Here is a 12,482-nt window from a genome sequence, read left to right as displayed (position 1 = left end):
CAAACACTAGTTTTTTGATCTGATGCCTTAAATGGCTGAACCATAAAATTTTGGAAAATACAGTACATTCTCAAACTAGTTCAGTCCTTGTGGCCGAATTAAGCTGAGAGATGTAGTTAAATAAAAAAGATGTGGTTTTTCGCTCATGACAGGGAGGGGATAAATCATAGATAAACTTGTTCTTCATTGAGTTAGAGTAGGAAACTGTCAGAAATGCAAAATGACTGTTCACAAATTATAACTTGGGTGACAGTATGAGTTCCTACGCTTATCACAACATTGCTGCTCTAAGATTTAGGCTCTTAAAAATCATACTGACATGCTTACATCATTATTTGCAGTCTGAATGAAGATTTGATCTCAAATCTCTCTCAAAACTTTTATGTGTAATCTTTAATGCAGAAATTGTGAAATTCATACTGGTGAATAGTAGACCTTAAGTACTATAAAAGTGAATGTTATAGATGTGAATGTTTGAAAGATGTTAGTAAAACTCCTTCCATATAAAAATTAATATTTTACAGACAATTTGTTTATTTTTTGGCAAGATTGTTTGGACTGGTTTATTGCATTAAGGGGTTTAATATCTGTGCTTATCCATCAAAGCAATTCTGCAGTCTTGTTTTACCTATTTATTAAGAGTCTAAGGAATTGTACAGTTTTATCCAAATTTTCCTTCCACCAGTAGTCTTCAAATCTGTCTAATTGTTTTTGTACATGGCTTTCCTGTAAAATTATTTGTTAGGATATATATATCTACTAATTGTATACATTCTTTTTATAGGCCTAAATATGGCAAAAAAAGACAGTGCTTCTGAAACCAACTTTATGACTGCTAACAGGGGAAAAACTGTACCTGCAAAAGACGGTAACTAATTTTTAAAATTTTTTTAGCATCTTAAGAAAAATTCTACACAGCAGAGGCAGTATTATTGCTGCCCTACTGCTGTAAAAGCCCTGTATCTACACTATAGAAAAAAGTTGCCTTGCTTGTTTATTTTCACGTCCCAAGCAGGCTGTATGCATTTAGTTTTCTAGGAGCAAGAGTAATTTGTGTGGATGTGGTGTTCTGTGTTGGTTTGGTAACCACTTCTGTCTAAATACATGGACAAGAACATGGACAAGCCCCTAAAGCTGAAAGCTGTCTCTTAGTAAATGATCTTACAGAGGATCTGCAGAATTACCTACGTGAGTGTCTGAGGGAGACCTTTTGCCCTCTATCGTTACTGCCTAGATTTTAATAGTCTGTTGGCATTTTTATTCTCTTCTCCATCTGTGTGTTCAATCTTGTATAATAAAGTGTTGCCATCTAACAGAGCCTAACAGTCTTGGCAGTGTGTCATGGCAGACTCATAATAACAGGCTTCAAATATGAAAAATGAAACTAGCTTTTTAAAGAGTTCCTTTTACATGTGAATCATTCTCTGCAGTAATCTAGTTTCAGAATTGGATAGTGACTTCTACTACATCAGTGCTATGTTTGCTGAACTTTAAACATGAAGGGACCTCACTTTCAACTGTGTCTTGAGCAAACTGTAAAAGTTGTGTCTCCTCTGAGGTTTTTTTAATAAAATCATACTGTAGGTGGTAAAAACAGTATTTCTTTGAAATTATTTGAAGTGTAAGTTTGAATATACCTTCTTTGAAGCATAGAATCACAGAATGGTTTGGGTTGGAAGGGACCATAAAGATCACCTAGTTCCAGTCCCCCTGCCATGGGCAGGGACATGTCTGCTAGACCAGGTTGCTCAAAGGCCCTTCCACAGGAGCGTTTCTGCACAGGAGAACTGCTCTGTCCCTCTAAACATCTTTGTGGCCTCCTTTGGACTCACTCCAGCAGTTCTATCAAAAAAAGCATTTGTATCCTCTGTCAGTGAACAGAGGAAGAGCCTAGTATAAAGTATTTCAGCACTGTCATATGTGATACTTTTTCGGAGACAACTTAAAAAACGCATGTAGGCAGAGGTTTCCAACATTTTGTTTATGGAGGGCTTGGTCTGCAGTGAAACTTAATTGGCAGTACAGTGTCTCAGTTTGATGGATACAATATGAAATCTGCAATTAGGACTCCAGAGGTTTTGTAGGCTGTGAGTGATGTGGAGTAAAGGCCCATTTTTGGATTTAGCTGTTCAGATGATACTGCTTTAAGGCAGGTGCAGAACCTTTAGGAAAATCCAACATCCAACTCAGAAAGTAGCTACCAGTGTTTCTTTGTCAAACAAGGCTATTTCAGCTTAGGGTTTGTGCCGAGTCTGTTTTGTTTGGGTGGTTTTGTTCTGTTTTTGTTTGTTTGTTTGTTTGTTTTATTTTAATCCCGAACACACCCAAAATCCTTGACAGATTGAAAAATGACTTGGGGGAAAAAACATGGAGAGGAGTAAGGACAGCTACAAAGTTCTGTTGCAAGGCTGAAACAGCCAGCTGTATAAATACACCCTCGGAATGATATGCCCAGTGATAGTTTGCAGAAAAGGTCCTGAGAATGTTGAGTCTGGTAAGGTAAATCATGACAGGCATCATCTATGTCATGCTGTTGCAAAAGGGGAAACGTAACTGGAATGTACAAAAAGGAGGGTCACCCATGAGGTACAGGAAGGGACCTGGGTGCTTTACATGGCACAGGCAAAGCCTCAGCTAAAACATCTAGTTTTAGATGCTGCATTTCAGAAAGAAATTCAGAGAGAATTCAGAAAAGACGCAACAATAACTGCAGGTATAAAATATGACTTGGGAGAAAAGACTTTTAATTTGTGGTTGTGTGATTAAAAAGACGGAAGATGAAAGGCGTAAAACTGGAAGCTTTCAAATACAAGGAACAGTATAACTCACTCTGCATGTGTTAACAGGAGTAAAAAACCTTGAACTAAAACTGTGGTAATTTAGGTTTTATGTTAGGGGGAAAAAACCCTGTAACATTACAGATAATTATGTGGTGAAATATATTGCTGAAGAAATCCTGCGATCTCCCTGATGGGAGGTTTTTAAAAACAAGCCAAACACTCGCTTCCCAGGAGTGTTATAACAAATAGTTTCTTGCCTCATAGGGGATAAATCTATTACAGGACCTGTTCAAGTCCTTTCTGCTCTTCCTTCTCTCCCCCTGTGATTTCCCACAAAATGACGTATCTTGATGACTGGTTTAGTTTGAGCAGTTTTTGTTGCATCCCTGTAAAAATGCTAGGTAGTCTGACCTCTGGTGAATCCATCCCTGGACTGGCTTCTACATACAGAATTCTAGTATGTGTTCACAAACGCACGTGTGTATTTATACCTCGGACCGGGAAGTTTCCCTGTTTAGTCATTTAGTTATTTGCATTTTCTTCATTGTAGCATAGCTGCAGTTGCTATCTCAGAGTCTTTAGATTTCTGTCCCAGATACCCCAGCTTTTGCTTTGACCCACTGCATTTGCCTTTCTGCAGTTCTTTACTGTTTTGCCAAACTGGAGGATTAAATTATATTGACCACACTAACCCAGTGTTGATATCAAGGTGCTTTGGGAAAACTAATGAATTAAGCCCCTCGGAATTCTAGAAAGTTTAATAAGCAATATTATCTTAATTTTTCACATTGATAAGCTGAGGCATAGATGTGTCTTGCTGTACCCTGCCTCAGTTTGGGCAGAAGGGGATAGGAGAGGGAAGAAGTGGGAAAGGAAAGCTGAACATAAGTCTTACCGGACAGCTTAGACATTAGGATTTGCAAATGGAGATAAAAGTGATTTATTTCCCATTCTTGTTTTATAGTACAGGTTTTAATATTAATACAGTATGTAATGGAATATAGTAGGCTTTAATCCAGGTAATAATTCACTCACATAGTATCACCTTCCTTCCACTTCTCATCAAATCTTTAACAGGCTGGATCCTGAAAGGGTGGTGGTATGATCTCTTATTGCCAAGGCTCACATATTTTAATGAATATACTTGAGACTGTTTAGATGAACTTTTATGGAGTAATAAAGATGGGGCTTCTGGAGACCTCTTCTAGCACTCAGCTATGCCCCAAGGCAGGGTCACACATGCACCCATGTCAGTTCTGACAGCTGTTTGTGTAAATGCTGCTTAAAAACTTCTGATTTTGGCTCTTTACTATGTATTCTTCCCACTATGGAGAACAGATAACTTCCATATTACAGAAGCTTTCCCTTCTACTTAATCCGTCCTTTTCCAGATATGATCCCTGAAGGAGTACTTTCATTTCTGTCTTTAGGTTTTCCTGGGTACAGCAGCTCTTCCTCTTCTACTACGTCCTTGGAAGGCAAACGGAATTACTCCAAGAAGCGGAACTCAACTAGCAGCGATAAAAAGCCACTGACTAGAGTGTCTTCTGCCTCATCCAAAATTAGTGCTGGTACAGTCTGTTTTATTGAGGTGTATTTTCACAGGTGGGAGTGTACTGCTGCATTGAGTGCTCATGTAGAACTACTTGTGCTGTTTCAGAATCTGAGACAGTTCAACAAAGAGACTCGTGAAGTAGTTTAACCGTGAACCTAAGTTTGGCAACTTTTAGAAAGATTTTTTTTTTTTTAACATCTCCAAGAGACTTTTCAGAGCAGAGAAAATTTTCATGCTGGCACAAAGCAAGTCTTTGTCTAAGCAAAATTTGTGATGTGTTGTCATGTGCTAAAGGTACGCTGTGTTAGAGATAAATGCTCTGTTTAACAATCAGTTTAACAATCTCCACTATTGAAGACTTTCTTAAGCTTTAAAGATATAATGTCACTAATTCCATTCTTGTTCTTCTGTTGACCAGGATTGTATAGTACTCCGACTATGAGAAAAAATGCTCTTGATGGAGAAATTCAGGTTGGAGACAGAGTACTGGTGGTGGGACAGAGAACAGGCACTGTTAGATTTTGTGGGACAACAAAATTTGCACCAGGTATTTGCAATACTCTGTTATAGAATTAATATGGAATAGCTTACATGTGAGCACATGAACATTAAGAGAACTCCATCTTTTTCCTCACTCCTTCCAAAAAAAATTCTAAATTTGCTGATATGTTTCCAGGTTCTTTCTCTCTCCTGTGTCTCACTGAATATTTTTTACTTTCAATGCACTTGCCAGGAAAAAATAATGGTTTAAAATGTGACTTTGACTTGTCCACTATCATGGCTTAATTAGGAGAAATACTTTAATGTTGAAGTTGTAGGTATTACAGAATCATAGAATATGCTGAGTTAGAAGGGACCCACAGGGATCATTGAGTCCAACTCTTAAAAAAGCTTTCTGAAAATCCTCAGTTTAGTCTCCAAGGGAGTATATAGTTTATTGAAATCACATGCATATCTCCTTACTTTTTGTAGTAAAGCTTTTTGACACAGCTTGTCTCTTGCAATACTGGCACTCCTATGCCGTGTACCTGTCTCATTCTTAACTTATTAGCATCTTTAAGAGGGTCATTATGAGCAATTAAATCTTAATGAGAAAACCTTTTGGTCACAGGACCAATAAAGTTACAAACATCTCAGAAAACCTCAGCCCCTACCACCATTTTCTCATCCTTCTCCCTTTCAGCTTCTCCCTTCCCTGGCTAAAAAACACTTTGCAGTGAGGCCAAGTGTTTTCCACAGCAGCCAGTTGTTTTACATTCTGGAAATTAATTTCTGAATACTATTTTTTTTTTGTAGCCAGATTTATATTCTTTATGGCCTTATCTATAATCTTATTGCAAGAGTAACGCAAAACCAGTTGGTAGGTGTTGGTGTGAGAACCCAGTTTGGGTGAGGTCCTTTTGATTGATAGGTGATGGAAAATACTCTGTTGTGACACTTGGTGGCATCAGTATTAAAAAAAAAAAGTTAGAATGCAAGACTGTGGTACTGTTTTCATTCTCACCCCTTTCCCCAGTTTCAGTAGGCAGTCCTGGCTTAAGCTACTGCAGTTAACTGAGCAACACTGTAAGTCATCACAATGAGAAAAGGACTGGTTCCCAAATACACTATAACAACTGTAAAACCAGAAAGCTGTTTGACAGTGTAAGTCTCCTCCCTTTCTGATTCAAATCAGGAGCGAAATGTTTGGAGGAAAACATGGCATTGTAAGAAGTGAGGATGGAAAGATGACTGATCTTCACCATTTGCTAACCTAGCAATTTATAGAAAATGTAACAGATGCATGTTTAAGTATTTCAATTTTAATGTGTATCAGAGCTCTGGAGGTTATCCAAACTTTGTTCCTTTTGCTGCAATGCAGATCTTTATTTGGTTCTAAAAACAGGAAGGGGAGAGCTGATGTACTGAGCTCTTCTAATTCATAAGCTGTCATTCCTGAGTTTCTTGAGCTGATAATTAGAATTACTGTTTTATCCAGTGCCTTAGTACCAAGTGACTTGAATTAAATTTTGAATCTTTTGGGGATGGATAGCATAAGGACTACTAATGGAGTATGAAATTTAGCACCTTTATGTAATTAGCTCACATTTATCACAGGTTATGAACGATCAAGCTCATTAACATCTTGATGTCTATTCAGTGTTCTGTACGAGATTAATTGATGACCAGTTCTGATTCCTACACCCTTCTCTCAGTATCTTACAACCAGCCTTGCAATTTGTATTAATTATAACTTGCTAGATAGAGAGAAGGAATGAATTAATATAAAAACTTTAATTTTACTGTTGATGATCTCAGATGAGGCATAAACCATGTGGTCAGAGGATTAAAGAGGGAAACCTGAAGTACTGCTCTTCTTTCCTGTCTCCTTGTTGTCAAATAGCCACTGTTACATTAAATAACATTGCATTTGGCTTTAGTGTACATATATATATGTATACATACACTAAATCTTTGATGTATATATATATATATGGATATATGTATCTCAAAGGTTTTACCTTTTTTATAGCAATTAAAATGTCAGTGATTTTCTTGAAAGCATATAAAATGCTGAGATAATTATATTTAGATTCAATAGGGTGTAATTTTTGCATAATTGCATAGATATCTATTTTACAATACACATATCTACTTTTATTATCTAGACATTTTTCAGCTAGAAACTGTTTTCCTTGATGTAGGTGAATGCCAACTGTGCCAGCTGTCTAGATGAAGAAAAGCCTGTAGTGTTTTGTTCAAAATGCCATGATTTTACTGTCTTGAAATGTAGGATTCTGGTGTGGAATTGAATTGGACAAGCCTCATGGGAAGAACGATGGTTCGGTGGGCGGTGTGCAGTACTTCAGTTGTCTTCCCAGATACGGTATATTTGCACCACCATCTCGTGTACAGAGGTAAGCACTGGAGCTGTTTTAATGTTTGGGTTGTCAGATGCTTTCTTACATTTCCAGTGGGCAACAAAATTTTGAGCGGGTATGGAAGATACAAATGTTTTCTTCTGCTAATGGAAGTTTATAACCTTCATGAAAAACCCAGTGGGTTTTAGATCAGCTTTTTGAAATGAGAGTATAAATTGGATATGCAGCTACAGCATCTCTCTTGCAGCTACTTGAGGTGTTTTTATTCCAGGGTCTCTGACAGTCTGTGTTCGTGACACTTTACTTTCATGACCCAATCCTGATGCACTCAGCTAAATTCAGTTATAAAAGGAAGTTGCCCTTAGACGTGCCTGGAAATACTATTCTCAAGAAGAGCATCCCAGGAGTTCAGTGCTCTTTCCTCCTACATTTGTAATGTAGTTACTTTGCCAGACATGTTCTTACTTTTCTTTCCCTGAATATACCGGCTCAGGCAAACTGTTAAGAACTTGCCTCAAAATTATCTGCGCTGTCTTGATGAATAAAAAGCAAGTAACTCAAATAAACCAATTTGCTCCAGGCACTTCTTACATACCAGCCTGAGTGCAGCAGAAATGTTGGTATCTCTTGAGGGGGCAGATGGAGAAGGGGAGAAAACCAAAACTTCATCAATATTTGACAAGAAGTCAGTAGGTTTGTTCACATTGTTGAGTTGAAGTTACTTCTTTGTTGTGTTATTGCTTTTCAGACTAACGGGTTCTCTGGACTCTCTCACAGAAACTTCGTGGAATAAAATGAATCACACTTTTCCAGGTAGGACCAAAAGCACTGTGATTTGGCTCAGGCAGCCTCCCACAGGCACTACTCTACAGCCAGAACCTACTGCACAAAGCCAACTTCCTTAGAAGCACAGTAAATTTTCAAGGAACCCAAATGCCAGGCAATAGTCTGGCTGCTCCCTTCCCAAAAATGTAGCCTGCAGAAGGAACTGTGGAGTACTGTGTTGTTATTAGCACTCTACTGGCAGAAATAATTATGTCAGAGTTAAGACTGTTGGCAGTCTTCCCTTATTACTGTATTGCATTCTAATCAAAGATAATCAGAAATTGAACCTGCTCCTTAATCTAAATTGAGATGGATGAAGGGATCAGTGTAGGGTGAGGTCCATATGGAATTACTAAAACTTGTGTAAGATATTTGAAGTATTTTTCTTTTTCCTTAACAAAGCTTTTTGTGAAAAGGCTGCTTCAAATTACCGTTGTTTGGTTTGTTTAGTTTAATTTCTGTCCCCTCTAAGAATCTGAACGTATTATGGACGTGTACTTTCATGAGAAGTTTCATCACTTAATTTCCAAATTAGAGGGGAGAATGTGTAGCAAATGTAGTGGAAGCAGTATAAAAGCAAACACAAAGAAAACACAAAGAATGTGAGTTCACAAAGGTTTTTTTTTTTTCTTAAGAAGTCCTACACAGCTTATTAATCTTTCCACTTAGGTTTTAGGCGCAGTCTCAGCACCACTTCTGCATCTTCACAAAAGGAGATAAACAGAAGAAACTCCTTTGTTAGGTGAGTGTTATGAGTTTCAAGTGCTTGGATGAACAGGCTGTTACCTTTACTGTTTCTTGCTCAAAAGAAAATCTTTATGCATGTAGAATATCTTGACCTTTATATGTTCATTTTTTTTCTTCCAAAACAGACCAGTATTAGACTATTTTTCCATAGGTATCCAGGAGTATAGTCCTTGAATTCAGGTTGGCATTAAAACTGTTTTCCAGTCATTCATCACAGCATATTCTCCAAATTGTTGTATTTTTACACAGCTGGATGAAGTTCAGAGGGTCTTGTTAAAGGACTTCACTTCGTCTTGGTGATCCTGACTAACACTTGCACTTAAAAGTTGTTTCAAGCCCCAAATAAAATGTTTCATTTGCCTTAATTTACCAATACTATCACCTCCTGTAAATATTGTAGATCCCAGCATTGGGTGGAAGGAAATTGCTTTTCCAGTATTTCAGACTGCCAAGTGTACCTGCCTGTTACTCTTATTTCATGGTTTGTTAGTGACTTGAGATTAAACCCATTTTTTTAAAAAAAGGGATTTGAGATTTTTCTCCCATGTGCTTCACAGAACTACAGATTTGCCCTGGATATTTTGTAGGAAAAAAAGAAGAAAAGGGTTTTTTTTTTCCTTTCTTTTGTAACTAGATCGAAGAGCTCCGTGTTGCGGCGCAGCTGGAGCAGCACCACTACAACTCACTCCGAGGGGCCCGTGAAGCTGCACGAGGGCTCTCAGGTTCTCCTGACCAGCTCCAATGAAATGGGGACCATCAGGTACATTGGTCCGACAGACTTTGCACCGGGGATATGGGTCGGGCTGGAACTCCGAAGTGCCAAGGGAAAGAACGACGGCTCCGTGGGGGAAAAGCGCTACTTCACCTGTAAGCTGAACCACGGGGTCCTAGTTCGACCTAGCAGAGTAACCTACCGTGGGATTAATGGGGCAAAGCTTGTGGATGATATTTGCTGAGCTGAAATGGGCTCAGAGAGGAGGAAATAGGTATTTTAAAGCACAAACCAACCCCATCTAGAATGCGAACTTATTTTGAAATTATTAAATCTGCGTTTGCATTTTACATATATGAGTATATATATGTATGTGTGTGTATATAATATATATGATATATATATTTTATATAAATATATATATAAAATAGAGAGATAAAGAGTTCAGTTGTGTTAGGAAGTAAAACCAGTCTTCTGTTTTAGTTAAACGGCCCTTGCCTGGAAGGTTTTTTACAGGAGCATCTTGTGTTTAAGGTGCTGCATCATTTGACTAACGTTCCAGTTAGAGAACAGGAGGATCTCCAGCGTTCTCTAAAGTTCCTGTGTGATTCATGCAGTATTTAAACAGTTTTCCTCCATGTAGTAATGAACTGGTAATGCTTTGTGCATTGCCCGCTTTTGACAGCGGAGGTGGTTGATGAGTGACATTAGCCTGGTTCCCGGGCACTTTGTCAATTCCAATACCAGCTGCTAGCAATAAGGAAGCAAAAAAAAAAGGAAAAAAAGACCTCTTTTTCAAGCAGTTGTGGAGTATTTTTGCATTTTATCATTTGGATCCCTCCTCTTACCCCCTCCTCTTCTCCAGAATGCAAAAGGGCTGATAAATACAAGGATTTGCTGCTATCCTAGTGAACAGCAGCAATTAAATAAAAAGCCTTTAAAAAACACAAATATGCTGCATGTCAGTCTGTATACTAAAGAGCACTTTTTGTTGTGCATTTGTAGAAGGAGCTACGTATAAGAAGCACTCTTTAAAATAATGCACTTTGCACTGTCCTGGAGAGCTTTCTCTCATTTTTAGAGACTTTCTTTTTGTTTGGGGTGCTGCAGGCAATGAGTATCACAGTTTTGAAATGCAAATAAACCCAGAGTGGAATTACATGTAATAGCCTCTTCATAAATATTAAGTCTGTATAAATACAGCACAGTAATTCCTGCCAGTGGTATGGAACATATACAGGGTTTTCAAGCAAGCTGTTGCCATTATTTGATTGTTTGTGATACATGTTTCTTCTTGTTTCCTTTAGAACAGTTTCCAGTATGAATTTCTTATAAGTCTTATGATAAATTAAGCATAGTTTTAGGTACAGCACTGTAATGCGCCTTGATGTGACATTATTTGCATATCAGCCTTTTGAAACAGCTAATATTTTGTCCATATTTTAAACATATAATGTATTTTAATTGCTCAGCATATGTAAACATTATCTGATTAGGATGGTTTTGTGTTCCAGAACAGTCGTTTTACTCTTAAATGATTTGCTTGCTCTTGCCTACTTGAAGAAGTGACACTTTAAATCATAATAGCCTATTTTTAGACAGAATCCTGCTGCTGTAACCTTCTTTTAAATATTGCTGTAGCTATTTTTCCTGAGCCGTATTTAAAATAATGCACATTGTATTCTAACTTATGGAAATTTTTAATTGAATATAAAAGCTGTAAATTTTGAACGTAAAAAAAAAAAAGCAATGCTTTATATTTGCAGGTGCAGATACTCAGTGATGTACTGAACTTTACTTTGTCTGATATCTGTTTCTTGCTGGTATTAATAAAATGAAACGCTGTTGAATAATGTACAGCAAAAAGCAAAAAAAGAATTTTCACTGAGTCATTACAGAATGTGCATCTCTCACGTCTGTTCTTATGTACAAATTAAGCACACGGGATTCGTGTGGAACAGCAACTGTCACATGTAAAGCAGAAGCTGTTGTGTCTTCTGGCTGTTCCACACAGAACTGCCAGTTTCCAACAAAGCCTTTGCACAGCACGTTCTGTCACACCCTGGTGCTCCTGGGTGAGCAGTTGAGTTCCTGTGATGAGACACTCATTATCAGGAATGCTGTTTTTCCTGACTGAGCAGATGGAATGGGTGTAACTGCTTTATCTGAGGGGTAGCTGGAGTTCTTCAGGAGGGAGGTATGGGAACGAGTGTGTGGGTGAACAGCAAGCTCAGGCAGTTTGTTATAGTCACACCATTTCTGTGTGGTCTGTCTTGCACAGATGAAGTAATATATAAGAACAACATCTTTACAATAGTTTTCTGATTCATTGGTAGCTTTTTATTTTTTTCTCCGAGGGTGTCAGGCTGCCCCTTCCACAGCTCTGTAGCTACACCCAGTTTGGCTGGAAGTGGGGTCTCAGTGGCCTGGGCTAGTGAGTGCTGCAGGGCTTCAGTGGACCTGTCTGATGGGCACAGAAGAGGGCACAGATACTAACTGAGTGTTGGTGTGGTGCACTTTCCCTTCCATTCCAGCTTCAGCCAGCTGCACATTTCTCCTGAAAGCTCTGGCCGTAATCAGCTTGAGCACTGTGGGTTAGAGGAGCAGGACTGTTATCAGGGTGGAGATGTTTTGGCAGCACTGAGAATCTTCTGCAAGGAAGCAAGAAGCACTGTAAATTTGTGCAGCCTGCAACAGAAATAAATCAGTCCATTCCAGAAAGGATTACTCTCCTCAGGTTGGTGAGGTGAAGGGATTTGTGCTTCCCTAAATCCAAGGTAAGTTGCCATAATCCTTTCCTCCAATTCTTGCAGGACTGTGTCATTAAAAAAAATTCTGAAAATAACTGGCAGTGAAGTTTGGAATTTGGTGCTGTGCAGAGGACTGACTATCACAGCCCCAGACTGGTAGAAAAAGATCCTCAAAGTCCCAATAAACTACATAAATATTATCTGTTATTTATAAATAAATAAACAGATGGTCCCCAGCAGTTCTGTGCTGCC

General features: G+C 38.3%; 1 protein-coding gene across 1 annotated transcript in view; it reads left to right on the top strand.

The window, feature by feature from the left end:
- CLIP4 (CAP-Gly domain containing linker protein family member 4) overlaps positions 1-11,358 on the top strand; it is a 32,836-nt gene extending 21,478 nt beyond the window's left edge. The window contains exons 12-18 of the mRNA XM_051783586.1: positions 785-868; positions 4,211-4,351; positions 4,754-4,882; positions 7,109-7,232; positions 7,945-8,009; positions 8,691-8,763; positions 9,403-11,358. Of these exons, the coding sequence (XP_051639546.1) occupies positions 785-868; positions 4,211-4,351; positions 4,754-4,882; positions 7,109-7,232; positions 7,945-8,009; positions 8,691-8,763; positions 9,403-9,724 (938 nt within the window). The 3' untranslated portion in view covers positions 9,725-11,358. The remainder of the gene's footprint in view (positions 1-784; positions 869-4,210; positions 4,352-4,753; positions 4,883-7,108; positions 7,233-7,944; positions 8,010-8,690; positions 8,764-9,402) is intronic.
- Positions 11,359-12,482: the final 1,124 nt, after the last annotated feature.

The sequence above is a fragment of the Manacus candei genome, unplaced genomic scaffold (assembly GCF_025592945.1).
Source record: "Manacus candei isolate 608988 ecotype Guabito, Panama unplaced genomic scaffold, ASM2559294v1 h1tg000017l, whole genome shotgun sequence".
NCBI classification, from domain to species: domain Eukaryota; kingdom Metazoa; phylum Chordata; class Aves; order Passeriformes; family Pipridae; genus Manacus; species Manacus candei.
Note: the sequence above shows the minus strand (reverse complement) of the source record. Positions and strands in the feature narration are given on the sequence as shown.